Here is a 26,136-nt window from a genome sequence, read left to right on the forward strand (position 1 = left end):
TAGGGATAGAGAAATGGCTGAGTGATTAAGAGTACTGATTGCTCTTCCAGGACCCAGGTTTGATTCCAAGCACCCACATGACAGCTTACAACCATTTCAGGTTATCTGGTGCCCTCTTCTGGCATCTGTAGACACTGCACAAACAGTGCAAAAGACACACGCAGACAAAACATCAATATACACAAAATATATACATTTTTAAAGACACAGCAAAAATAAATGAAAGCAGAGGGAATAAAATGAAAACAGAGAGGGGGAACTGCCAAACATGTCTGAATAAGAAAGGTGGTCAGCGACACAAATGTAGTTCAAGGTTACTCTGAACTACAGTGAGTTCTAGATCAGCTTGAGTTACTATGTAAGATCCAGTGTTACGACACAGTGCAATACAAGAAATCTTGCAGAAGTCAGAATGAAAAAGTAAAAATAGTGTTAGTAAGCAGTTTGATCCCATGGTGGACGGGGGAAATCAATTCCCCACAAATTACCCTCTGTGAGTTCCAGGACAGCCAGAGTTACATAAGAGACCCTCTCTTTCTCAAAGATAACAAAAACAGCCAGGCAGTCATGGTGCACACTTTTTTTTTCCAAATATTTATTTATTTGCTTATTATGTATACAGTATTCTTTCTTCAGCCCAGAAGAGGGCACCAGGCCTCATTTCAGATGGTTGTGAGCCACCATGTGGTTGCTGGGAATTGAACTCAGGACCTTTGGAAGAGCAGGCAATGCTCTTAACCTCTGAGCCATCTCTCCAGCCCCCCCATGGTGCACACTTTTAACCCCAGAATTTGGAAGGCAGAGACAGGTGAGACTTTGAGCTCGAGGCTGGCCTGCTCTACACAATGAGTTCTAGGATGGCCAGGGTTACACAGAGAAACCCTGTCTTAAAAAACCAAAAATGGGAATATAAGTTGAAAATGAAGACTTATTTTCTAGGAACTGGGTCAACTGGTAAAGCACTTGCACTACAAACATGAGAAGATTAGTGTGAAGCTTTAATACCCACAAAAAAGGATGACATGACAACACGTGCCTGCAGTCAGGTGAAAGGGAAAAACAGGATGATCCCAGGTGTTTGCTGGCCAGTCAGTGACACCAAATGGAAAGTTCCAATAAGGCAGGGCCCGGTGTGGTGACACACAATCCCAGCATTCAAGATCTCTGTAAATAGGAAGCTACGCCGGGGTCTATATAGTGAGTACAAGGTCAGCCAGGGCTACACAGTGAGACCTTGTCTAAAATAAGAAAGAGAGAGGGAAGTAAGGAGGGAGGGAGGGGGGGGGAAAAAAGCAACTAAACGAACTAAAATCCCTCAATGGACAGGACAGTCTGTTTTTCTCAGATATGTTCCAGCACACTTCCTGTATATAATAACTTTTTACTAACATTTATCAAATAAGTAAAGATAAAACCACAAACTACCTTTACAACTACCCATCTTACCATGACAAAGATTTCAAAGTTAACCAAAACCAGCAGCAAGATATGTTTACTACTAGGCAGCAGCAGAAAGATCATGAGTTCAAGACCAACCTGACCTATACAAGATCCCATCTTAAAGGAAAAAAGAAAAAAAACAAACAAAACAAAACAAACAAACAAACAAAAAACAAGAAAAGAGACAGGACCAGAGAGTTGTCTCAGTGGGTTAAGATGACTGCCATCAAGGCTGAACAACCTAGTTAGATCCCAGAACCCATATGATGGAAGGAGAGGACCAACTCTTGCATTTTGTCCTCTTACTGCCACATTCTTCCCAAAAACAAACATAAACAAATATAAAAGAAAATGGAGCTGGCATGATGGCTCATCAGGTAAAGGTCCTGGCTGCCACGCTTGAAGACCTTAATTCAATCCCCGGTACCCACAAGGTTGAAGGAGAGAACTGACTTCCACAGTTGTCCTGACACAAAACAAGTAACAGGAAAAAAAAAAATGAAATCCCCTCAAGATTGGAGGACGAGAATCACTAATAGTAATTATTAATAGTGCCCACATTTCCACAAATTTTCTATTAATAATGATCCCTCACTATAAGGAAAAAGAAAATACAGGAAGAAATATTTATTTACATACCTTACAAAGGTACTGAAAACGCACAGCTTCTGTGACAGTGGTTGTACAAAGAACCTGGAGCTTCTCAGATGCAAGGCTATAAAATTAAGAAAAATAAGTTCATTTTATAACAATAAATACAAGGTAAAAACAGGGTTTCTCTGTAGTTTTGGAACATGTCCTGAAACTTGCTTTCTTTGCCATAGTCCTTAACGACTACACAACTACAACCTATCACTTTAAGGCAGTGGTTGTCAACCTTCCTAATGGTGTGACCCTCTATCTTAATTCCTCATGTTGCAGTGACCCCCAACCATAAAATTGTTTTTGTTGCTACTTCATAATTGAATCATAATGTATATATTTCTAGAGACAGAGACTTGTCGAAGGAGTTGTGACCTCCAAGTTGAAAAAGCTGCTTTACCATATACCCCCTGCCATCGATTTTGCAGAAGCCCACGGCTTTGGCTTTTTTTTTGGGGGGGGGGTCACTATTGTTATCAATTTTGATTGTGTTGATTTGCTGCCCAACTCAAACTACCTTCACCAACCTGAGAGACACAAAGACTTATCACAATTATGCAAGCACACAAAGATGTACTTGGCACTGCTCTGAAGCTTTGGTAGCTTCAAGAATTCCACCTTTGATGAAATGATTCCCTCAGTGATGACTCCATCATTGGTGAGGGCAGTCTTTAGTGCCTCTTGTAAAGCAGTATTAAGGTCATTACACTTCTAGAAGCAACGCTTTCCTTGGCTGTAGCGGTGGGATGTGGGTGGTGAAGCCAAATACTGAACACACCGGACCTTTTGCTCAACTTAGTGGTATCAAAGGAAAAGCTAATTTCCAGTAAACATCATAAAAATATACCATTTATACTGTCTATGACCTTCTCTTTAAAAAAAAAATGTTAGTCAGACATGGTGACACATGCTTTTAATCCCAGCAGAAGTGGGCAGATCTCTGAGAGTTCAAGGCTATTCATTGGCCTATGAATGAACAGCCAGGACTATACAGAGAAACACTATCTTAGAGAAGAATATAAAAACAAACTTTAAAAATATATTTTTAATTGAAGGCCTGGCACGATGGTACACATCTATACTCTCAAACTCAGGAAGCACAGACAGGCAGATCTCTGTGAGTCTGAAGTCAGTCTGGTCTACAGAGTGAGTTTCAGGACAGTCAATGATACACAGAGAAATCGTGTGTTGGCTGGGTAGTGGTGGTGGGGATGACAAAAGTGAGAAGAAAAAAGATTTTTGTTTGAAACAGAATTGCATCACTTTCTCCCTTCCATATGCCCTACACACCCTCAAGTAGATAGCTTTTTTATTATTGTTGCATAAATATGTATGTATATGTATGCACAAATATATAAATACAACCTACTGAGTCTATTTTTGTTGTTTGTATGGATAGTTTCAGAGCTGACAACTCTGCAATGGACAACCAATAAGGGAGAGGCTAAGTAAGTATCTTTCTCCCAGCAGTCCTAGGTTGCCTGTAATTCTCTGTCTAGGGTATGACTTCATGAATTTAATTTTTCCCCTTCCACATTAGCATGTCCATTAATGTTACCATCAATCTTATTTCTCAAATATGATGCATGCTGTTCTTTTAAAGTAAAATAGATTAATTCTATATACAAATTTCCTCATTTAAAAAGGGCTATTTTTTTTTCCATTCATTTATTATTTTGTGTCGTGCGGAGGGTCAGAGGATGACTTGGGGAACTCAGTTCTCTTGCATCACATGGGTCTCAGGAATTAAACTCAGAGTTCCTGTGGCAGTCGTCTTTACTTGCGGAGACACCTCAACTGGTCTGTACCCAATGCTTTCTTCTTTTTTTGATACAGGGTCTCACTGCATAGACCTGGCTGGCCTGGAAACTCACTACATATGCAAAGATAGCTTTAAACTCAAGAGCTCCCTCTGCCTCCAAAGTGTTGGGAATCAAGGAGGAAACTATCATACTGGACACCAAAGTCTCATGACAATACTTTTTTCCTTCCCATTTATTTATGAGTGTGTGTACAAGTGAATGCTACAGTGTACACATAGGTCATAGTATGGCATATGGATGCTGATTCTATTAAATTCCAACAGGTGGGTCCCCGGGATAGAACTCCAATTGTCAAGCTTGGTGGCAGACACTTTGACCTTACTGAAGCTGTTATACAAACCTTTTTTTTTCTTTTCTTTTTCGTAAGTGTTTTGCCTGAAATTATGTATGTACACATGTGTGCCTGGCACCCCTGGAGGTCAGAAGAGGATTGCAGATCTCACTGAACTGGAGTTATTGATGTTTATGAGCTGCCATATGGGTGCAAAGAACTGAATCCAATTCCACTGCAAGAGTAGTATGTGCTCTTTCACTGAGTATCTCTTTAGTGCCCCTATTATATAAATCTTTAATCACCTCAAGTTATACAACTTACAGTGATCACTGTATCTTACCACCTAGACTAGTTAACATTTTAATGACTGGCCTTATCAGACAGTATTTCCTTTTTAAGTTTTATTCATTAATATCAAGGTACTGAAGTTCAACTCAGGGCTCATACTTAATAATCAAGTTCTTTACAAGTGGCCTGTGCTGGCTAGTTTTATGCTAATTTAACACAACCCAGAGTCATCAGAGAAGGGAATCTCAACCGAGAAAATGCTTCCATAAGATTCAGCTGAAGAGCTGGGCGGTGGTGGCCCACACCTTTAATCCCAGCTCTTGGGAGGCAGAGGCAGGCGTATCTCTGTGAGTTCAAGGCCAGCCTGGTCTACAAAGTGAGTTCTAGGACAGCCAGGGCTGTCACACAGAGAAACCCTGGGGGAAGATGGGATTCAGCTGCAGGCAAGCCTTTAAGTTACTTTCTTAATCGGTGGGGTGAGGACACCTCTGGTCTGGTGGTCCTGGGTTCTCTAAGAAAGCAGGCTTAGCATGCCAGTAAGCAGCACTTCTCCACAGCCTCTGCATTAGCCCCTGGCTCGATTCCTGCCCCTTGAGTTCCTGCCTTGGCTTCCCTCAATAGCCTGTGATGTCTAAGCCAAATAAAGCTTTTCTTCCAAATTACTTTTGTATCCCAAGTTTCATCACAGCAACAGAAACCCTAAGTCTGGGCTTCTACTCCTTGTTGTTTTCTTCTGAGATAAGATATTATATGTAGCTGAAGCTGGCCTCAAATTTGGAACAATCCTCCTGCTTCAGCCTTCCTGACAGCTGGGACTGCAGGCATGCATGAAAACTGGTCAGGCTATTAAAAGTTTTGCTGTTGTTTTAATGTGCATATATATATTTGCCTACATGTATATCTGTGAACCACCTGTATGCCTGATGCCCAAGGAAGCCAAAAGTTGTCAGATACTCTGGAACTGGAGTTACAGATGATAAGGAGGTAGGTACCATGCATGTGCTAGAAATCAAATCTGGATCCTCTGCAAAAAGCTGTAAGTGCTTTCTAACAGCTCAGCCATCATTATTTCAATCTGTCAACTTCCCTTCTATACTAAAAAACCAAGAACACAGCGGGTGGGGGGGCGGTGGTGGCATGCCTTTAATCCCAGCACTCCCTGGGAGGCAGAAGCAGGAGGATCTCTGTGAGTTCGAGGCCAACCTGGTCTGCAAGAGCTAGTTCCAGGACAGGCTCCAAAGCCTGTTTCTACAGAGAAACCCTGCCTTAAAAAACCAAAAAATAATAAATAATAAAAAAACAAAAAGCACAACAACAAAAAGGAGTTTTAACTAACTTCACCGAGTGTAAAGCCACGCCACTCAGGAGGTAAGAGACAGGAAAATCACAAGGTTCTAAGCCAGCTTCACAGAAAGCCAGAAATAGTCACATACATCTGTAATGCCTGAACCAGGAAGATAGAGGCAGGAAGATCAAGAAATTTAAGGTCATTCTTGGCTACATAGCCAGTTTTAAGCCAGCCCAGGCTCCATGAGACCCTGTTTCAAATTTTTTTTTTCAGGTATTGTTCCTCAACCTTCAAAACAAAACAAATATAACAGTTAATAAGCATCTTACCTCAGAACAATCCCAAAGCCACACAAGACTTGGTGTCTCATGTTTATAACCCTACTATTGGTAAGTATTGCCAGGAGTCAAAACGCCAGCCTAAGCTACACAGTGAGCTCCAGGCCAGCCTAGGCCACAGTGTAAGGGCTCTAAACAAAAAAAGATCAAGCCTAATGGGCGTGGTAGCACAGCAGGGTTTTACAGAGAAACCTTATCTCAAAAAGTAAAACAAAACAACAAACTCAAAAAATTTCTATTCTAAAGATACTACACAATCTGGCCTCTGCACATCTCTCTAACCTCATTTTACCTCCCACTATTTCATTAGCTGCTTCTTTTCCTCTTACCATCACTTGAATTTAAGATATGATCATAAATAAACCTGAATCGATTTTAGGGAAAAGAAACCGTGGTAGCAGACACTGGTAATACCAGCACTTGGAAGGTGGAAACTAAAGACTGACATGAGTTTAAGCCCAATCTAGCTCTGCTGGCAAGACCACTTCTCAAAAGATACTCCAACCTTTCTCCCCAAATCAAGTCAGTTTGGTATGAACTGCATATTAGTTACAATTTAATAATCCTGTAGATCATATTTTGATTGCTGAATATAAAAGCGCAGTCAAAAGAAAAACATTAAGTACATACAGAAACATTTGGAGCAAACACCAATAAACTGAAACCAACACCGAGAATAAGCAGCTTTACTGCCTATCTTGTCTTTACTCACATGATCTGCATAATTAGTACACAAACCTTCGCTTAAACACTACAGCACCATAGGTTAAAATGCGTCAGAAATGGTTCCCTGCACTACAAGAGACTGAAGCAGGAGTGAGGCCAGCCTGGACTACAGAGTGCCAAGTCAGACAGAACTACATATAAGACTGTCTCAAAAATCGAACTCGAAGTCACTCGAAATAGGGATTTTACAGCTGAGCCTCGAAGGCACAAGCCTTTAATCCCAGCACTTAGGAGGCAGAGGAGGCCGGATGTGAGTTCAAGGCCAGCCTTGTCTACAAAGCAAGTTCCTGGATGGCCAGGGTTACACAGAGAAACCCTATGGGGGGAGGGGGAGATATAAGGATTTTACATTAATTGCTAACTAAACTATTTTGAAATTATTGTCACAAATAGCTAATGTCACCAAAACATACCAGTAAGATACATGCCTAAATGTTTGTAACTAAGCATGGTAGTTCATACCTGCAACCCCTGGACTTAGGAGGAATAAGGAAGAACTGCCACAAGTTTAAGGCCAGTCTGGGCTACACCGTGAGTTTCCAGGCCAGCCTCACCTATAGAGTGAAACTCTTGTCTCATAAAAACAATAAAGCCGGGCGATGGAGGCACAAGTCTTTAATCCCAGCACTTGGGAGGCAGAGGCAGGCAGATCTCTTTGTGTTTGAGGCCAGCCGGGTCTACAGAGCAAGTTCCAAGACAGCGAGGATTGTAATATTGAGAAACCTTGCCTCAGAAAAGCAAAAATGGGTAAGTAAATAAATAAATAATAGTAACAAAATACAGTTACATCTGGACCTAATGGCATAGACCTGTAATCCCAGTTACTGGGGAGACTGAGGAAGATTGAAAGTTCAAGACTAGCCTAGGTTGCAAAGGCGTTCATGGTCATATCCTGACAGTGTAATGAGACTATCTCAAAACATAAGTACAATCAGGGTTGGAAATATACTTCAGTAGCAGAGCCCTTGCTGAGTATGTGTAATGCCCTGGGTTCAAGCCTCAGGCAGAGAAGCAAACAATCCGCTAAATAAAATATTCGGAGGGTAACAAACAGTATAGCTAAGCACTAGAATGCTTGGAGAGCATCAAAGTTGGGTTCACTTCCCAGTACCACAAAACAGATAAGTGACACACAGTTATCACTAATACTTTGGTGTAACAACTGAGGTCCACTGATTAGGAGCATAAAGAGGAGAGGACATTATTAGGACCCCCCTTTTTTTTGAGACAGGATTTTGTTATATAGCCCAGGTTGGCCTCAAATCAGCAATCCTCCTATCTCCTCGAGTACCAATTACAGGCTTGTCACCTGACCCACTTCCAATTTTTAAATTCAGCATTTATGCATAATTTGTCATCATTGCTAGTAATATTGCAACGGAAATTCATTGATCTCAACAAATTAGTCTTTCAATGAAGTTAAACAATCTCTTGGCTGCTTAGAACAAGTCAAAGACTAGTTCAACACTCAACCTCCTCCTCTCACTACTTCGACTCCACCCCATGGACTAAGAAACACCTGAAGACTTTACTCTTCTAATAATTTACACCCTAATAAGCCAGGATGAACTTTTAAAAGGAGTTAATGACAAACAAAGAATGAGGACTATGAAAACACTCGAACAAAACCACTGTCACACATGTGCACACACCACTATTTGATGCATGCAGACCCTCACCAGTTCCACTTAAATCCAGTCAAAAAGGCCTACAGCTGCCTGAAAGCATTCTAGGGAGGCCTCATTATGTTGTCTTTGCTAACAGTGAACCCCCGGAGGCTGGGTCCTCAAGAAAACTAACAAACTCAAAGGCAAGACTAAGCCAGAAAACGGCCATTACAAAAACTTGAAAGACGTTTAGCTTCTCCCTAAATATGCACAGTCTGCAAGGTAAAGAACAGGAGAGCAAACGGGACCCCTGATTTTAGCTGAGAGTACATGAGAAAAACAGTTCTAGTCCAATATGACCTTCAAAAATTTTAAGTCTCACCAGGATGGTGCCCCACACCCCGTGATCCCAGGACTATTCAGAAGGCAGAGCGGGAGCATTGTGAAAATTAGAGGCCAGCTAGATCTACAAAGCAATTTCCAGGGCTCAAGTCAGACCCTGTGTCGTTTCTCAAGTCTTAGGCAGGTGGCTTTCCTGTCATTACCAACCCACTGTTCTCTCTGCAGAGGACTAATAAACCTTTCTCTTGAAAAAATGTCCCTGAGCTCAGCCTCCACCCCTACAAATGGAGTCAGCCTATAAAGCCTGAAGATTTTCTTCCTGTCTAAAATACTACATTGATGTCGATGGGGGGAGATAACGGCAGATATCATTCCTATTCTCTTCTTCCAGGAGATTTCTGAGTAGAAATCTTACAGTGCTATGTAAGTTGAGCACTGGACTTTGACTCAAAGTTAGCTTAGGGCTGGAAAGAAGCTCAGCGATATAGCACCTGCTCACTATGCCCCAAGCCCGAGTTTAATTTCAAGCACCAAAGAGGAAAATAAAATAGAAAAAACAAGCTCCGTATATTTTATGTCCCCAAGAAACATCACTGCTCCACATAAGTAGACAAATGCTCAAAACAACTTCTCTGAGAGACTTCATTAGTAAGACCTACCCTTGTATTTTTTAATTAACAATGATACTTGGGTTAAATGCTCAAAACAGTACCACTACCAAACTAGCCATGTGGAAGGTGAAAAGCTATCCACATGGACATACACATTTGGGCAAGTGACACTAAGTGGTTGGAAATTCTCACCACATTCAACACCTGAAAGTATGACTTTTTCCCCCTCCAGGTTTGCCAGGCGACTATACTCTGGTTATATATATAACCTGCAAAAACCACTTATTTCAAAAGAATGTCAGACGACAGAAAGAACCAAATGAATAACCAAGAGGATAAAATTCTCAGGACTATTAGAAAATACAAGTAGAACCAATTCTGGAACAACAACAACAAAAAAAAAACTGGTCCCAATTTTCCACTTCATGTTACTGAACATGAATTAAAAAACAAAACAAAACTCTACTTGGGTGCAAAAAGTGCAATTTCATGAAACGACCTGAAAAGAGAACCCATCAGTAAGTGATTCTTAATTAGTAGTAACTTTAAGTAAAAATGCATCTGTTTTGATGCAACCTCTCCAAATAATTAAAATGTTTTTTCAACTGGAAAATACCGTCCCCCATACAGTCTTAACCGCTAAGATTTCAAAACAATCTTTTACTTACACAATCTCTAAGAAATACGGCACTGAAAACAGAATATCCACCCAAAGCCTCACTGTCCTCACCCGGTATAAAACGGTGATTAATGATCCACATAAAATGTAAAAGACAAAATGGAGTTGTAAAAAGAGTTTCTTGCCTATTTCAACTCCCGACAGCCACGCGCGCTTCACAGTGGCAGGCTACCCCCAGCGCGGTCGCGGGCCGGCCGAGAGCCCCCGCCCAGCCCGGCGCAGCCCTGAGAGGAAGCGACGGGGAGGGCGGGCGGCTAGGGCTCCACCAGGCCCGGCCGGGCGGGGGAAGGGGGACTGGAGGCGGCGGGGCGCGCTTCCGGGGACTGTGCGGGCGGGGCCGCCGCCTCGGGCGCGGGGCCCCAGGTCAGGGGCCGGGGCCAGGGGCTGCCGGCCGAGAGCAGCAGGTGGGGTGCGATCGCGACCAGGCGACGGGCGGGTGGCCGGAAAAGTGCCGGCTGGTCGGGCCCGGAGCCCAGGCGGTTGGAGGGAATGCTCCTGCTCACCTCAAGGAGACGACTCTGAGTCCGGCCTCTTCGCGCTGAGGACTCCTGTCCGCGAGTCCGCAAGCTCGGAGACGAAGACCGGCAGCTCCGCGGGAGACGGCGGACTAAGGAGAGAACCGACGGAGGACCGCGGGCGGCGGGCGGGGAGCGCGAGCGAACGAGGGCGGGCGGTGGCGGGAGGGCGGGGAGCGACGTGCGCGCCCCCGAGCGCCCTGCGGGCTCGAGCTGGCGCCAGTCGCGGCCCCGCGCACGCGCGCACACTCACAGTTCGTCCACGATTGCTCAAGAGCGCAACCACGCCCTAAAAGCAAGACGCTTAACCAATCATCGCAGCCGCGTGGAGCATCACGGGAAACCCGGGGCTATAAAAGACCGAGTTGCTATTTTATACTTACCGAATCACTCATCCTTTAAGTAAGCTGGGTGGGGATGGGTGCGCCTGCGCGGTTTTAAAGCCCTGCCCCAAACTGCCAACACTTCGCGCAAGCGAAGTAGATCTTCCTTGCTTGAGAGTACGCGTGCGCACCTACAGGCATAACCCCGGAAGACCATACGCTTGCGCAGTGGGAACCACGGTTACAGTACACCCGGTGGGGCGCTGGCCAGTCATGGCGGAACCTTGGTCTGGGCAGTTTTTGCAAGCTCTGCCCGCTACAGTGCTCGGAGCGCTGGGCACCTTGGGCAGCGAGTTCCTGCGGGAGTGGGAGACACAGGACATGCGAGTGACTCTCTTCAAGCTGCTCTTGCTGTGGTTGGTGTTAAGTCTCCTGGGCATCCAGCTGGCGTGGGGCTTCTACGGGAACACAGTGACCGGGTTGTATCACCGTCCAGGTGAGGCTCCCTACGAACCTCCTTGGCCTGGCTGCCCCTACCACCACCAAGCTGTATCACTTGTTTCTCTTGTGTCCGGGTAAACTTGCACTGGTCCCTCAGAAGCCTCGTTGTACCCAGATTTATACCCCCATACCATTTTACACCAGAATCCCCACCTGTCCATCACGTTGTAACTGTTTCTCAAAAACCTCTACCAGACAACACGACTAGTCCCTAGCATCCCAGCCCCAATCTCTTAAACTATACTGGTGGCCCCTGACTTGACCTGCTCAGAGCCCCTCAGCCTCCTGCAGCTCTGGGTGTGTTCCTGCCTCCAGGTCTGAGTGGCCAGAATGGATCCACACCTGATGGCTCCACACATTTCCCTTCATGGTGAGTAAATCTCTATCTCAACCCCATGCTTGGCAGGCAGGGGACACTCGAGTACTGGTGACTGGGAAGAGAATTCTCGGGATGTGAGTGCCCTAACTTAGTGAGTGACCTTTGCAAGAATCCACCAATTCTCAGGATTGGAGTTGGGCATTTACCAGTGCCCAGAGAGCCTCTTACCAACATATTCAGTGGGGATGGATGGGGGTGTTACCATAATTTTAGGAAGATGAAGTGACAGGCCTATTGGAAACGAATCCCGTGGTTGGGAAGTCCTTCATTAGGAAAGCAAGAGCATCTATTCTAGGCAAGCACTGTACCATTGGAGCTAGAACCCCCCCCCCCAGCCTAACAGTCTCTATTCTTAGCACACTACCTCATCAAGTCAGCCTCCTAATCTCTGAAAAAAAACAGCTTACTTATCAAGACATTTCATTCAGCCAATCTCTGAGCTTCTACCGTATGGCCGAGGTCACAACAGGTCCAGAAAACAAGGACAACCCAGACTGCTTACAGGGGAAGCAAGAGGTTTAGAGGGGAAGTAAGTACAAATGCAAAGGGGTTCAGGGACACCCCCCTCCCATGGCACCTAAACTAAGACCAAAGAAAGAGGAGAACACTGGATAAGGTAAAAAAAAAAAAAATAGCTAAAACAGGCCCACTAACTAGGACAAATGTGGAATATTAGGAGACTAAAGGAGGCTGTGATGGTGAACTTGGAACACAAGAGCAACTGAAGGACTGATTCAGCAAGACAGTGGCCTTTATAACTAATCAGCCTTTATAACTGCCTGCTTAATAGCAAGTATTCATGGATAGACTATTCTGCTACCCATGAAGTAACCTTGCTTCTCTCCATTACTTTCAGGGAAATGGCAGCAAATGAACCTCTCAAAACCCACAGAGAATAAGGGAAGGCAACAGCAGAAGGGTCTCCAGAGACACCACTGGGTCTGCTGTCTCCTAGGTTGCATCCTGCTGCTGCCCAGACCCTTTGGAAAACTGCAGAGGGCTTGGGTTTGGGGGAATGGAGTACCACAGTGCTTGCAGGATGAGCCTCTATTTCCTTCAGGCTTGCCTCCGACAGCTCCAGGTACTGGGCAGGTGAAGTTTGTCTCTACCCTGGAGTCAAGGGTTAGAGCTGGGAAGCATCTTGGTTGGGAAGGTCAGCAGTCCCTTTTTCACCTTGTCTTTTTCCTGTCCTCTTCATTCCCTTGGGACATGATCATACAGAGACTTGTCCTTCTAAGAGGAATCTTGAGGTTAACCAGTTCTGAGATTTATGAGGGAAGTCTGTTCTCCCCTAAGCCTTGATTTCCTTGGCTTTGCTTTGTAGGCAAAAATCCAGGTAATCCTGGCCTAGACCAGAGCAGCAAACACGTACCCTCCCTGGCCCAGTTAGTCTTTCGGGTCGGAGGCAGGCAGAGGAAGTTATCCTTTCCCAGCTGACCTGTGTCTCTGTTCTTTGAGGGCAAGTTGAGTACCTGAGAGACACTGAGTGCACCCAGAGTCCCTGGTATTGGCTACCAGCTCCACTGCTTAAGTGCCCATGGGGTGTTTTGGTTTGTACCTTGCCACCTCCTAGGGAGGTACTAAGCAGTTAGTGCAATGACTTCATTGTGCCCTGCAGCCTTATCGCTTCCCATCTTGACAAGGGTTCATCCTAAGAGCCTGCTAGTATCATTTCAGCCCCTAAAAATATCAGTAAGAGTGAGCCACTAGCCAGATAGCCCTGGGCCCTTCACAGTGGGTCAGAAGAGATTCTAAAGGGATGGGTGGCAAATGTTCCCAGAGAAACACCACTTCCTGAGAGCACTATGGTTCCTAAAAGCATTGTGGCCCTGGATCTATCTCCTCTAGTGGTTGTACTTCTGCCTGTCTCTGCTGGGCCACTGGCTACCTCAGGTGTCCCACCGTCTCTTTGTTAGATGTCACATAGGCTCCTGGCAGCCTTTGTCTACAAAGACTTTGTAGCAAGTGTACTAAAATGAAACTGTACTGAACTCCTCGTGCACAAGTACCTACTCCAGTGATGCATCTGTATGGCAGAAAGATGTTCTTCACAGCCTCAGGTCCACCCCCTGACATCCCTACAAAGAGGCAAGGTCTCATATTCCATCTCAGGAGCAACTGAAGATGTGGCATATTAAACAGAGAAGTGCATCAGTCGTGTGGTTATTCCAACAGGACAAGGGTGTGTGCACACGGGCAACCAGTAAGGGATCGTGGGTATGTTGCCCTCAGGATCCAAAATACAGTAATTTGCAGAGGTGGAGAACTGATGCCAGCTCCCTAGACTGGTGGTAGATTGCCTACCAGGGACAATATCCCCATTAGGTTTTGGGATGTGGGAGTGGGAGGAACAGAGAGAGTTGATTTAGTGTCTCATGTTGTCCAAGCTGGCCTTCGATTCAACATATTGCTGAGGATGACCCTGAACTCCCAACACTTTTGTCTCCAACTCACAAGTCCTGGAATTAAAAGGGGATGCCACCACACCACTTCTATATCCCTGTTTATATATCTGGCCTCTTTCAAGGAGAGTTTACTCAGAACCTATGTTGGAGGCCAAGAAGACAGTCATTGGGTTGGCACCCCAGGAACCCAGTGAACAAAGAATAATAAAGCTAGAGACCATGGCAAGTAAGAAGAAAAGAAATTTTCTTATTATTTATTGTTGTGTACATTGATTGGTGTTTTGCATGCTTTCATGTCTGTATGAGGGTGTCAAATCACCTTGAGCTGGATCACAGACAGTTGTAAGCTGCTGTGTGGTTGCTGGGAATTGAACCTGGGTCCTCTGGAAGAGCAGCCAGTGCTCTTAACCACTGAGCTCTCTCTCTAGCCTCAGAAGGAAACTTTATTTTTTTTTTCAAGAGTTAGTAAAGTACAGTTATTCACAACAAGAGCTAAGGTCAGCCCAAGTAACAAGCCTGCTATGGCTTGCTGCTGCACTGCAGGCTGAGTTGACTAGGGAATGTGGAAGGGTGAGTCTGTGTTTGCTTAACCATCCCTAAGTTTGCACACAGGAACAACTCACCTGACACTGAGTCAGGAGTCATTTTTATCCGAGGAAAGGCAGAGTATGCATTCATGGGGAGCAAAGTGGAAGGTACCTAAGCTCACACTGCCCACAGTAATAGCCCTTTGAAATCAGAGAAACCATGGTGAGGTAGGTTGGGCAGGTATCCTTCACATAGAGGCAGACATCTGTTCTCTAGCCAGCCCCTGGCAGAATAAGGTTAGTGGGATTGCAGACTAAAATAGGACATTAAGGTGATTTGTCATTTAAAAAAATCGGCCCTAAAGTTAAGATAGCTTGGTGGGGAAGGAGAATAGATGGGATGCTCTCCCCACCCTAATCAGACCACAGCAAACCCCATTCAGCTTCCACCTACCCCTGTGAGTTCTACTTCTGTTCTGACTAAGCACTATGGAATGCCTTCTAGGGCAAGACTCCTGGAAGGAATTGCTTTTCCATGGGCCATCTTCACTTGAGAGTATAGTAGTTCGTGGGCACAAAGGGCATTTTGCTAACCACTGTCATTTGCTGCTTCCGCCGAACCTCCACGAGCAGCTGTGTCCCTGGCCGACTGTACTTGAATGGCACATAACCCATTGCCACATTCTTCTTCAGGCTGGGTGAAGGGCAGCCACTGGTCACTGTGCCTGTCCAGGCATAAGCCATAGGTTAACACCACCCTGCCAGCCCAATATCCCTACCTTGGATACCCTGCCAGCCAATGTCCCCTCCTGGACCACTTACCAATCACAGTGCCTTCTGTGCTCAGGATAGGACTGTGAGCTCTCATTGGGGCCCCTTCACAGATCAACCCCACACGTCTCTTCTGCACCTCGCCCTTCAGCTGGGGCACAATGATTTTGGCTCCTGGGAAGTCCATAGCAGTTCGGCGCCGCTTCCCTGGAAAGGAACACACCAAATGCAAGCTGCACATAAGCCCTGGACACAGGAAGTCTTTACTATGAAGGCCCCAAGTGACATCCATTTAGCATCACTTGGGCTCTTAGGCTCTATTCTTCACCCGCACTACAGTCAGTCATCTCCTACCCCCTGGAAGCCATACTTAGGGTCCTTTGTTTATAATAGGCAAAACCACAGTAGTACCGTCAAGGAATGAAGGCTCAGCAAAGCTGAGTTACTTGTTGCAGTATATACAACCTTAGGAGTAGTTATGGGCTTGCTGATCTCATTAAAAGATATTCTAATCTTCAGGACCCCTTGAATGCTAGCCCAGCTCACCCAGTGTCCAGCCGAGGCTGCCCTCCACAGGTGTGGTATGTTCATCAATGTCATTCCCATACAGACAGAGGCCTGCCTCCAAGCGCAGGCTATCTCTGGCTGCTAGTCCTGCCAGCTTCACCTCTGGGTTTTTCAGCAGAGCAGTCGCCAAGTGGACTGCCCCTCCTGCTGGCACTGAGATCTGCACAAAGGACCAGAGAGCAGATAGGCGGTTACCCCCTAAGCCTTGAATCCTGTAACCACTTTTACCACTTTTGGTTGTACAGAAGTGAAACACTCCTGTACAAATAGTGATATTCCCCATTTTCCCCTATTCTCATCCCTCTGAGATAGGTAGCCCAGGCTGACCTGTAACTTAGGATTCTCCTGTCTCTACTTCCTGGGTGTTGGGATTATAGGCATGTGCTACCCTCTGCCAGACTTTACAACTGTATTTTTTGTTTTGGGGTTTTGTTTTGGCTTTCTTTTCTTTGAGAGAGGCTCTCACTATGTAGCCTTGCTTAGCCTCACTATGGAAACCCAGCCCATCATGAACTAAAATGTTCCTTCTTCTATCTCCATAAGCACTGGGATTACAGGCATGAGACCCCATAGGGAATAATTACTTCTCAACATACCTCCACACCGTCTTCTCCTGTGTAGCCACAGCGGGTCACGCGACAGCCAGCCACACCAAACACCTCCATCACAGCACTGGTCATGAAGGGCAGTTTCCTCAAATCATCTGTCACACCAGCCTGTAGCACTTGTGCTGCAGCGGGTCCTGAACCCAAAGAATAACCAAAGGTCTTGGACTCAGCACCTCCTGTACTACAGCCCTTACTTAGGAAGCAGAACAGGTCTCCCAAGCAAGCCCAACTCCACAAAAGGGAAAAGGAAGCCCTTGTCCCAACCCATGGACAGGTTTGTAGAGAGGAAAGATACTTAACTTTGGAATTATAGCATACAGCTATCACAGCATCCATACTTTCCTCTCGGGATAGCATCCATGCTAAGCAGCAAATAAAGGCAGGAAGGCAAGGTACTCTCACCTTGCAGAGCTAACAGGGCATTATCTACCACCTCCAGGCCTACATCACTGCCCCTGTTCTGGAACTCCTTGACCTTGTCCTGAAATGAAAACCAGAAGCACATCAGCGTCTGAAACCATTTCTGAGCACCTACGCTGGGTCGGACACTGCGGAACTGTGCAGGCTGATTCCCATCTTACAATTCACATAGCTGCTAAGTGGTGAGGAGGACCTAAGCCCATGTCTGTCACCTCACTTACATCACAGAGGATGATCATTTCAGGGCCAGGGTCAGCTTTTTTTTTTTTTTTTTGGTTTTTCAAGACAGGGCTTCTCTGTGGCTTTAGTGCCTGTCCTGGAACTAGCTCGTGTAGACCAGGCCGGCCTCGAACTCACAGAGATCCGCCTGCCTCTGCCTCCCAAGTGCTGGAATTAAAAGTGCTGGGATTAAAGGCGTGCGCCACCACCTCCCGGCCCAGGGTCAGCTTTATCTCCCCACCTCTGCTAGTTTCTATCCCCAGACCCTGATGCACACAGAGAGTGCCTACTCTTCAGTCTATTGACTGTTCTTTTACTAAGTCATTTTCTGAGCCCCTCTCTGCACTGGGCACTGCTTTATGAACAAAGAATATAAAATGCCTAAAATAAAAAGCAGCTGTAGGGCCAGGTAGGGGCAGCACATGCCTTTAATCCCAGCACTTGAAAAGCAGAGAGAAGCAGGCGGATCTCTTGTGAGTTCACAGCCACAGCCAGCCTGGTCTACAGAGCAAGTTCCAGGACAGCTAGGGCTGTTATACAGAGAAACCCTGTCTGGAAAAACAAAACAAAGCAAAAGAAACTATACCTGCATGAGAGTTAAGTCCTTGTCCCAGCAGCCAGCATTGGACACTACATACAGGTGCCCCTCCGAAGTATTGGTCACAATCAAGTCATCTAAGATGCCTCCAGCTTCATTGGTAAACAGTGACAGTATTCCCTAGCATTAAAGCAGAACATCCTTGTCTCCAGGTCCAGAAAGCCAAAGCCAAGTGTGAGCCAGAAACATTCTTAGAGCCACGCAGCTACCACAAATTCATGAATGCAGTTTTGGGTAAAGGGTGTAAGGTAAGGTTCAAATCTAGGGTCTTTGATCTTCATTTGTTAAGTACATTCCCACCCCTCCCAGAAGAGTGGGACCTTTGTCTCCCTTACTTCTCAATTCTTAGAAACCCATTTCACACTTATTCTGTGACACCTAGGAACTACTACTTCACCCCACCCAACTCCACCCATGTGCCATCCATACTCCAGGAGAAAAGATTCAAAGACCATCTTCGTGATCCCACAGGCTCCCAGCATTCTTCAATGTGTTCAAAACACTGTAAAGCTGGCCTTAGCCTTGCGACTGGATGGCCAAACCTTGAGATTGGTAAGTCACTTGAACCACCTAGGGATCTTGTTAAAACTACAGTTCTGGCTAAGCATGCCCAGAGCTGTGCTTAAGCATATTCCTAACACAGCCCTAGAAAATGGAGAGGCTGCTGGTTTAGGGATCATGCTCTGAATACCACCACAGGTATGAGCAGCATGAGAGGTCAAAGCATACAAACTTTGGTTTCCGGCCTCCCAACCCAATGTAGTAAGGCTGGGTTAGTGCTTCTCCAAAGCTGGTTGGATATCTGGAAATGACCCAATGGCTCCATCAAGATAGCAAGCCCTGCAAAGCTATATCTGACCTATCTTTGTGCCTCCTAAGCTTGAGACAAGGGCTTAACATTGAGAAAAATAAAATGGGCCCACCTGGTTAGGCCTTAGTTCCGCAATGTCTCCAACCACTATACTCTCCATCAGCTTCACTCGGTCACGACCAAATATCTTGGTCTAGGGAAAATATGGAAAGCCTCAGGCCACTGCAGTCTAAGAGGCTACTAGGCAAGAAAGCATCCTTCAGTTGTCCAAAACACACTTCAGCCCAGAAGTGAGTGACTACGGTCTTTGGGTTCTGGAGATGACAGAGGGTCTACCTTCTCGTTTCCCCTTTCCCTCCCAGCCTTCTGGGACCGAGCACCTTACTAAGATACCCAACCAATTTCCAACCAATGTCCAGCACAACAGATGGGAGTAGGTTCAGCTGTACCCAAGGGCAGGGGAGAGCAAATCAGAAGACCTCCTAAGTTAGTCAGTGCCCTTAACACTGTAGTCTAAGATCTCACGCGAAGCGGCAGAGTACAATACTGTAATGGGAAGGCCAGATCCAGCCCCTGGCTCACCTGCAGCATGTGGGACACATCGAAGAGAGAACAGTGCTGGCGTGTATGCAGGTGTGAAACAACGTGACTGTCACGGTATTGAACGGGCAGATTCCACCCTGCAAACGCCACCATTTTTCCTCCATGGGCCAGGTGGAAGTCATAGAGTGGAGTCCTGCGGAGCACATCCTGTGGACAGCCAGACTTAAAGCCACCAGGGCCCAGTCCCATCAGCTTCCTCCCCCACCCTCCAAGACCAGTAAAAAAAACTCCCACCAGTGCCCTTCATCACACCTGTACACAACTGAGTGGGCGGCTCTGGACCAAGGGTTGTGCCTTCAGGCGAAAACCCAGAGGAGCCACCACGCTCACTGTCCGCTGCATTGTCACCCGCAACTGGTGCAGCCCGGCACACCGAGGCCACTACTCTGCCAGGCACTCTGGGAGATGTAGTCCAAACCCCTGCTTGGACAGGTCTTTCTAACTCCCAGGGGGATGGGAAGGGGTGTGGGAAGCCCACAGGGCAGGGATTTAAAACAGAGCGTTGACTCCTGATGGCCTCAGGCTCTTCCTTTAGCTAATAAAAGCAAGTCAGGCAGTTCAGAACAGAATAGGCTGCCTAGAACCAGAATTGGGGGGTTAGAACTCTCTGCCTCCAGAAGGTCAAAGTTCTGCAAACGGCTGGGAAGCCTGAATTACACATTCAGGTCAGATAGCCGTGGGAGGTGGAGCCACTAGAGGGTGAAATCCGCTGGGCAGTCCTAGTACCATTGTGGCCTGGCTTCTTATTATGGTCTCTCTCTCTCTCCCGCTGGGCACACATAAGCAGCAAACAGCAGGCACATATTCCACAAGTATTTATTTGTCTTGCCGCACACTAGTTCCAGGGCTGGATCTTAGGAATACAGCTATGAATTATGCATGATCCCTGCCACCCCAAATCCTCTTTACTCATGCAAACTGAAGACCATTGCTCCCTGAACACAGGACTATGGTGATCACCCTTTCACCAAAAACTGGATGGGTTTAAACAATGATTTTGCAGGTAAAAACACTAACTTCAAGAAGGATGATTGGCAAGAATACAGGGTAGCTACCAAAGGTGGCTAGACCTTCCCCAAAACTGCTGCACACACACATGTTCAATTTTCCAGGTCCAGGACACCTTGCAGCACTGCTTTATAACCGTTCCCAGATCAACGTCAGGGAGACCTGGAGGGAAACTGAATTTTTGCTCAGGAAAGAGCAGCAGCCTTCGTCATTTACAGGTCAGCATCTGTGAAACCTTCCGTCGGCACACACTACCCCCAGGGTTCATCTCTCATCGTCCTGAGCATGACTGACAAGAAGCAACTGGGAGAAGGGTCGTAGATATGCTTCATGCTGAGACGCAGGACAAATAGATTGGAGGTCTCATTGTCAGGCCCCAGCTGTACCAAAAGCACCTGCCCAGAACTGACAGACAACACATATTTCAGCATCCAAATCCCAGCTTTGCCTGCTAGGCTGGTATAGACTGGCAAAAGACAGATTTAAAGAGGGGCATTTTCTTTTTCTTTTCATCCCCCGTGCCACAAAGACAAGGTTTTACTGTGTAGCCCTCACTAGCCTGGGATTGTGTAGACCAGGCTGGCCTTGAACTCACAAGTGCTGAGGTTAAAGGTGTGTGCAGGGCTGTGGGACATTCCTTTTCTGTGGATATAATACAAAAGGAAAAAGGCCACCAGCAGAAGCAGAGGAGTGAGTAGGGGGCATCTCTTCTTCGAGCTTTCCAGGTCCTAAGTGTCAAAACAGCAGTGGCCTTCCTAGGCTACAGGGAACAGGTTTATCTCAATAATAAGGAAAATGGTAGGAGACAGGGTGTGCACATTGGCAGGATAGGCAGGAAGGCAGGAAGAACTCAAGGATTCTAAGTAGAACCTGTAAATGTTGAGAGGAAGAGACTGAATTTGCATGTCAGACAAAGACAGAAAGTACCCTCCACTGGGAATTCATGCTAAAACAGCCAGGTGAATTTCTTTGGCGCAGACAGAACTTGGATGCGCAGGGAACACACTTTAGTCTCTGGTGGCCAAATCAGTCCTGGATGGGTACAGAAGGCCAACGTCTCAAGTAGAAGCTGCCGCTCACGTGTAGGAAAGCAAATTCAGATCATAGCAGCCATCCACCTGCAACACAAGAGACTATCAGTTCTGAGCTATTCAAAGCAAGGAAAGCCAAGCAGAAGAAAGCAATCACTCACATCAAAGCGGCCGATCCTTGTAGAACTGTGACTAGCCCGAATCATCTCTGTCAGTGCCCACATCTGCTGCACCTCGGAGGATACTCTGCTGGGATCTGGGAGACCCTGCTCCAGAGGGAAGGAAGAGTGGCTATGAATCTCTCCCCAGCAATGCTCTTAGAGATGTAAAACTTGGGGCACTCCAGCTGAAGCTGGTAGCATTCCCAGGTAACTTGCAGAATGTGTGCCTAGGGCTCGATGTTCACTCAGGAAGCAATCCATGCCTGCCTAGAAGCAGACACAACTCAAATCCCACAAAACACCCAGGAAGACATTGAACCATGGGCCCTGTGTCCAGTCTCAAATTTTTGTGGTGTTGGGAATCAAACCCAGGACGTTATGCATGCTCAGTAAGTATTCTACATCCCCAGCTGGCCTCAGGATAGCCAGAGGCCCACATGTTCATACTCTGGACATCATGTACATGTGGGTAACACCCAGGGTTAGAGCTTACCTCAAGGCGGGGAGCAGGCTGCTCATTGGACACTGGGTGGGAAAGCCACTTGGGGAAAGTCAAGGAGGGGCTCTGCAAAGCAAAAGTATACTGTTCTAAGTGGAGCCAAATCTGAGAGCTCTGGCACCTGAGAGCAAAGAAAAGGCCCCTTGAGCCTGAGACACTGGGAAATTCCTGTTCAGGACCATGTATGATCAAAGGGTCACTCGGATTACTGTTCTACAGAAGGAGAACCCAGGAACATAAGCAGCAAAAGTCCATCCCAGCATCTAAAAGTAGTAGGTGGTCTCGAGGGTCAGGGGATGCCGAGGCAGAAACTCACCTTTGACTTTCTGCATTCGTATTCCTCCAACATTCATGAAGGCTTCCCTCTGTAGTTCTCCATCCTTGCCCACCACCCACCCCAGTGCCCCATCTCTCCTAGCCATTTAGAAGCTTCTTAGGTCCAGGGCTAGCCAGTAGGTTTCATACAGTCAGCTACCTTTGGTCCCTGTTGGTAGATTTGCAATTCCTCCACTGTGAAAGACAGCCATAGTGGTGACGGCTGCCGCAGAATCAGACGCAGCTCCAGTACTCTGGTCATGTCACACAGCATCTGACACAAAAGGATACACTGAGCAGGGCATGGAGGTGTGTGCCTTCCTCTCAGCACTTGGGAGGCAGAGGCAGGCAGTCCCTTTTTCTGAGTTCAAGGCCAGCCTGGTCTATAAAACAACTTACAGGAGAACCAGGGCTACACAGAGAAACTGTCTCAAATAAAACAAAAAACAATTTAAAAAGATAAATAGCTGGATGGTGGTGGCACACCCCTTTAATTCCGGCACTCAGGAGGCAGAGACAGGTGGATCTCTGTGAGTTTCAGGCCAGCCTGGTCTACAGAGACAGTTCAAGGACAGCCAGGGCAATAAGAGAAACCTTGGCTAGAAAAATCAATAGATAGATAGATAGAAAGATAGAAAGATTTATAGATAAATAGACAGATGATAGATAGATAAATAGGTAGGTAGATAGATAGATAGATAAAATTAAATAAAAAAAAGATCCACTGAAGATTCAGCTCCTTTACCAGGAACTCCCCAACCAACAGTAAGCCAAATGCTTCCCCAAACCTCAGGGAAAGACAGAGCAGTGGTCCCTCCCATGTACCCATGTGAAAGCCACAGTCCAGCCCACTTTTGCCCCACTCTTCCCTTCTGCTATTTTGCCCAATCCCTAGGCAGGAAGTCCTCATCTGGGATTTCCTGGCCATACTGAGGCCCAGCTGACCTGGTGTTTGAACAGTGATACATACTCCTGGGCTCCCTCCTCACTGTGTGGGTCAGGCATCAAACAGTAGTCCCGCAGGCAAGTTACCCACTTGGATGGTGTGTGCAGTGGGGTCTGTTGACGAACACGGATGCTCAAGAAAGCTGTGTAGTAATTCTTAAACGAGATCTCCTGCAACTAGAATACACCCAACCCACCATGAGAAATGGGGTCCCGTGCATGGTGACGTAATCTTTCTTTTGGAATGTACACTTTTGCTAAGCAAGCCAACAATTCCTGGAGCCCAGACATAATTTTGCTTTCCTAAAAATGCTTGCAGTCCAGTAAGTCATGCAAACAAACCATGCCAACATATCTAAGACGGTCCCTGAAGAAAGCAGAAAATGGACACATGAAGCCTGAAAGAACGAGATTACGGCCGGGAGGAGGTGGCACACGCCTTTAATCCCAGCACTCAGGAGGCAGAGGCAGACGGATCTCTGTGAGTTCAAGGCCAGCCTGGTCTACTAGAGCTAGTTCCAGGACAGGCTCAAAAGCTACAGAGAAACCCTGTCTGGGGGGAGGGGAGAGAAAGCCCTGGGCTGATGACAAAGCTCAGCGGTTCAGTGCTTGCCTTGTCTAGCATGTTTGAAGCTCTATGCTAGATGCTCAGTGATGGACAACTTGGATGTGTGATGCACACCTGGAATCCCAGGGCTTGGGTGGCAGAGGCAGGAGGATCAAAAGTTCACGGTAAGCCTCAGCAATTCTTAACCATTCTGGGACTCATGAGACCTACCCACCACCCAAAAAGCAGCATATTTGAAAAAGTACCAAAGTGAGAGACCCTAAGAATCTAGTATGAAAAAGAACTGTAGTTCAACCTGGTGATAGCAGAGGTTCTCTCCCTCTGTGGAGCTCTGTCTCTGTCTCTTAACTAAGAAGGAATGATCAGACTAAGACCAGAATAAGAAGCGTAGGAAGGCTTGCTAGGTGCAGTGCAGTGGCCTAGGAGAGGCAATGGGCTGGGCAGACCTACAGTATCAACTACCACAGTAGTAGTTATCACCTCTGGAAGCTCATCAGAATCAGCCATGGAATTAAAAACAAAAACATATCAGGTGCTCAGAGGTGCTCTTGCAGAGAGTCAGGTTTGGTTCCCAAAACCTGCCTGGCTCCTTACAGTTCATAACTCCAGTTCCAGGGGATTCAGAACCCTCTTCTGGCCTCCACCAGTACCAGGTATGTCAGTACCAGGTAAGCACAAAGTATATACGCATACATGTAGACAAAACGCCCATACACATAAAATTAAAATAAACATTTAAAAAAATATATAGATGTCTAAGAGCCGCCTCAAACACACTGACTCAGATATTCCAGGTTTCCCAGCCAGTGGTAAGCAACCTCGTGGAAGATAACCACATATTGTAACACAAAGCATGTAAGGCCAAGAGAGTGGGTGAGGCACCGTCACAGGGTGGCTCAAAATGCTATGCCATTAGAGGTAAGCTTTGTCCCGTGTTGAGGTCATGCAGTGCCCTGTCACAGTCAGCTGAGATGGCAGTGCAACTGGGGACTAGAAACAAGTCACTAGGAGGACCTAGATGAAGGATGAGCTGCACCTGACCTGTGGCAGGAGCCATTGGAATGGGGAAGTTGACATCATTATTTAAGGATCCCAGCCAAAACCAAAATACCCTCCCACTTGTACTAAGGTTCATAGTTGTATTTCCAGTGGTGTCCTGGAAATGTGGAAGAGATGCTGAAAAGAACAGGACAGTAAATTCTAGTCTCATAAAGACTGTAATGCTACTAAATAGGGCCAATTGGTAAAAGCAACGGGGAACTGCAGAGGTTGTGAACAAGTAAATGCCTTCCCCGCCCAGACGCCTTGGTCGCGCCTACTGGGGGTCGCTCACCTCGAAAGGCGCGACGTTGGGAAAGGTGATATCGACGACCAGCACGCCAGGCCGACCTTGGGAGGTCCTCATGTCACCCACTTGCAGGGCTACGGTGCTTTTCACATGACAGGGCACCAACACACGAGACATGATGCCGGCACCAGCGATCAAGCAAAAACGCCGCTAACAGCCTCCAACTACAAGCCTTTACAGGCTTCGCCTAGCGAAACAAAAGAACTACAACTCCCAGACGACCTAGCGCATGCACAGGCCAGCCAATCACCGACGCTCAGGGCGGGTCGAGAGTAGGAAGTGCCTGCGGAAGTTCTGCGTCAACCAATCACCACGCGTCTGAGAGCAGCTCCTCGGCCGCCCCCGGCAACCGTCGAGCTATTCTTTATCCAAAGGATCCAGAATGCTTTGGGCCCCCTTAAACCTTTCTTAGATTCTGCTACTTTGTTAGGGCGGTAGTCGGTTAAGATGTGTAAGGCCTCGAACACAAATGACATTAATCGCAAAAACAGGCAATACATTTTTAAAAAGAACTCACAGCTCAATTGGTAGTGTTAACCTAACATATGGAAAGCCCTGGGTTGATCCCCCAGTACCCCATAAAACTAGGAATGCAGTCTCAGGCCTGTAATCCCAGCTCTTCTGGAGTCTGAGGAAGAAGGATAAGAAGTTTAAACTACTCGCCGGGCGGTGGAGGCGTATGCTTTTAAGAGGCAGAACCAGGTGGGAGGCCGGGATCCACAGAGAAACCTTGTCTGGGGACGGGGCGGGGGGAGGGGGGGGAGGAAGAGAAGAGGGAAAGAAGAGAAAGAGAGAAAGGGAGGAAGGAAGGAAGGAAGGAGAAAGAAAGGAGAAAGAGCCAGGCGGTGGATGTGCACACCGTTAATCCTAGCACTCGGGAGGCAGAGGCAGGTGGATCGGGCTCCAAAGCAAACAGAGAAACCCTGTCTCAAAAGCAAAGCAAAACAAAACAAAAC

The 26,136-nt window shown here is 46.7% G+C and overlaps 4 protein-coding genes across 8 annotated transcripts in view; 1 reads left to right on the forward strand and 3 right to left on the reverse strand.

The window, feature by feature from the left end:
* Positions 1-10,742, reverse strand: part of Rhoa (ras homolog family member A) — a 25,361-nt gene extending 14,619 nt beyond the window's left edge. The window contains exons 1-2 of the mRNA XM_085688851.2: positions 10,562-10,742; positions 2,080-2,155 (exon numbers count right to left, since the gene is read on the reverse strand). The gene's annotated coding sequence lies outside the window, so the exon portion shown is untranslated. The remainder of the gene's footprint in view (positions 1-2,079; positions 2,156-10,561) is intronic.
* Positions 10,743-10,821: 79 nt separating this feature from the next.
* Tcta (T cell leukemia translocation altered) lies at positions 10,822-13,927 on the forward strand. Of its 3 annotated transcripts, none has more exons than XM_087905240.1 (4): positions 10,822-10,975; positions 11,094-11,392; positions 12,633-12,857; positions 13,693-13,927. In XM_087905240.1, exons 2-4 carry the CDS (start codon positions 11,170-11,172, stop codon positions 13,701-13,703), a joined length of 459 nt encoding a protein of 152 aa, XP_087761366.1. In that variant the 5' UTR covers positions 10,822-10,975; positions 11,094-11,169; the 3' UTR covers positions 13,704-13,927. The 3 variants fall into 3 exon arrangements, with proteins under 3 accessions (XP_087761366.1, XP_087761367.1, XP_048279079.1); XM_048423122.3 differs by adding an exon at positions 11,713-11,767 and having other exon boundaries at positions 10,909-11,392; XM_087905241.1 differs by having other exon boundaries at positions 10,845-11,392; positions 12,633-13,927.
* Positions 13,928-14,408: 481 nt separating this feature from the next.
* Amt (aminomethyltransferase) lies at positions 14,409-19,993 on the reverse strand. Of its 2 annotated transcripts, XM_048423116.3 has the most exons (9): positions 19,558-19,993; positions 19,285-19,452; positions 18,815-18,895; positions 17,880-18,011; positions 17,057-17,135; positions 16,643-16,788; positions 16,026-16,206; positions 15,531-15,686; positions 14,409-15,433 (listed from the first exon to the last, which is right to left on the reverse strand). In XM_048423116.3, the coding sequence occupies exons 1-9, from the start codon at positions 19,645-19,647 to the stop codon at positions 15,255-15,257; spliced, it is 1,212 nt and encodes a 403-aa protein (XP_048279073.1). In that variant the 5' UTR covers positions 19,648-19,993; the 3' UTR covers positions 14,409-15,254. The 2 variants fall into 2 exon arrangements, with proteins under 2 accessions (XP_048279073.1, XP_048279074.1); XM_048423117.3 differs by lacking the exon at positions 17,880-18,011.
* Positions 19,994-20,105: 112 nt separating this feature from the next.
* On the reverse strand, positions 20,106-25,384 carry Nicn1 (nicolin 1, tubulin polyglutamylase complex subunit). 2 transcript variants are annotated; one of them, XM_085688850.2, is made up of 6 exons: positions 25,166-25,384; positions 23,265-23,441; positions 22,480-22,593; positions 21,999-22,070; positions 21,506-21,613; positions 20,106-21,431 (listed from the first exon to the last, which is right to left on the reverse strand). In XM_085688850.2, exons 1-6 carry the CDS (start codon positions 25,295-25,297, stop codon positions 21,390-21,392), a joined length of 645 nt encoding a protein of 214 aa, XP_085544976.1. In that variant the 5' UTR covers positions 25,298-25,384; the 3' UTR covers positions 20,106-21,389. The 2 variants fall into 2 exon arrangements, with proteins under 2 accessions (XP_085544976.1, XP_048279075.1); XM_048423118.3 differs by having other exon boundaries at positions 21,506-21,610; positions 25,166-25,383.
* Positions 25,385-26,136: the final 752 nt, after the last annotated feature.

The sequence above is a fragment of the Myodes glareolus genome, chromosome 4 (genome assembly GCF_982192425.1).
Source record: "Myodes glareolus chromosome 4, mMyoGla1.1, whole genome shotgun sequence".
NCBI lineage: Eukaryota > Metazoa > Chordata > Mammalia > Rodentia > Cricetidae > Myodes > Myodes glareolus.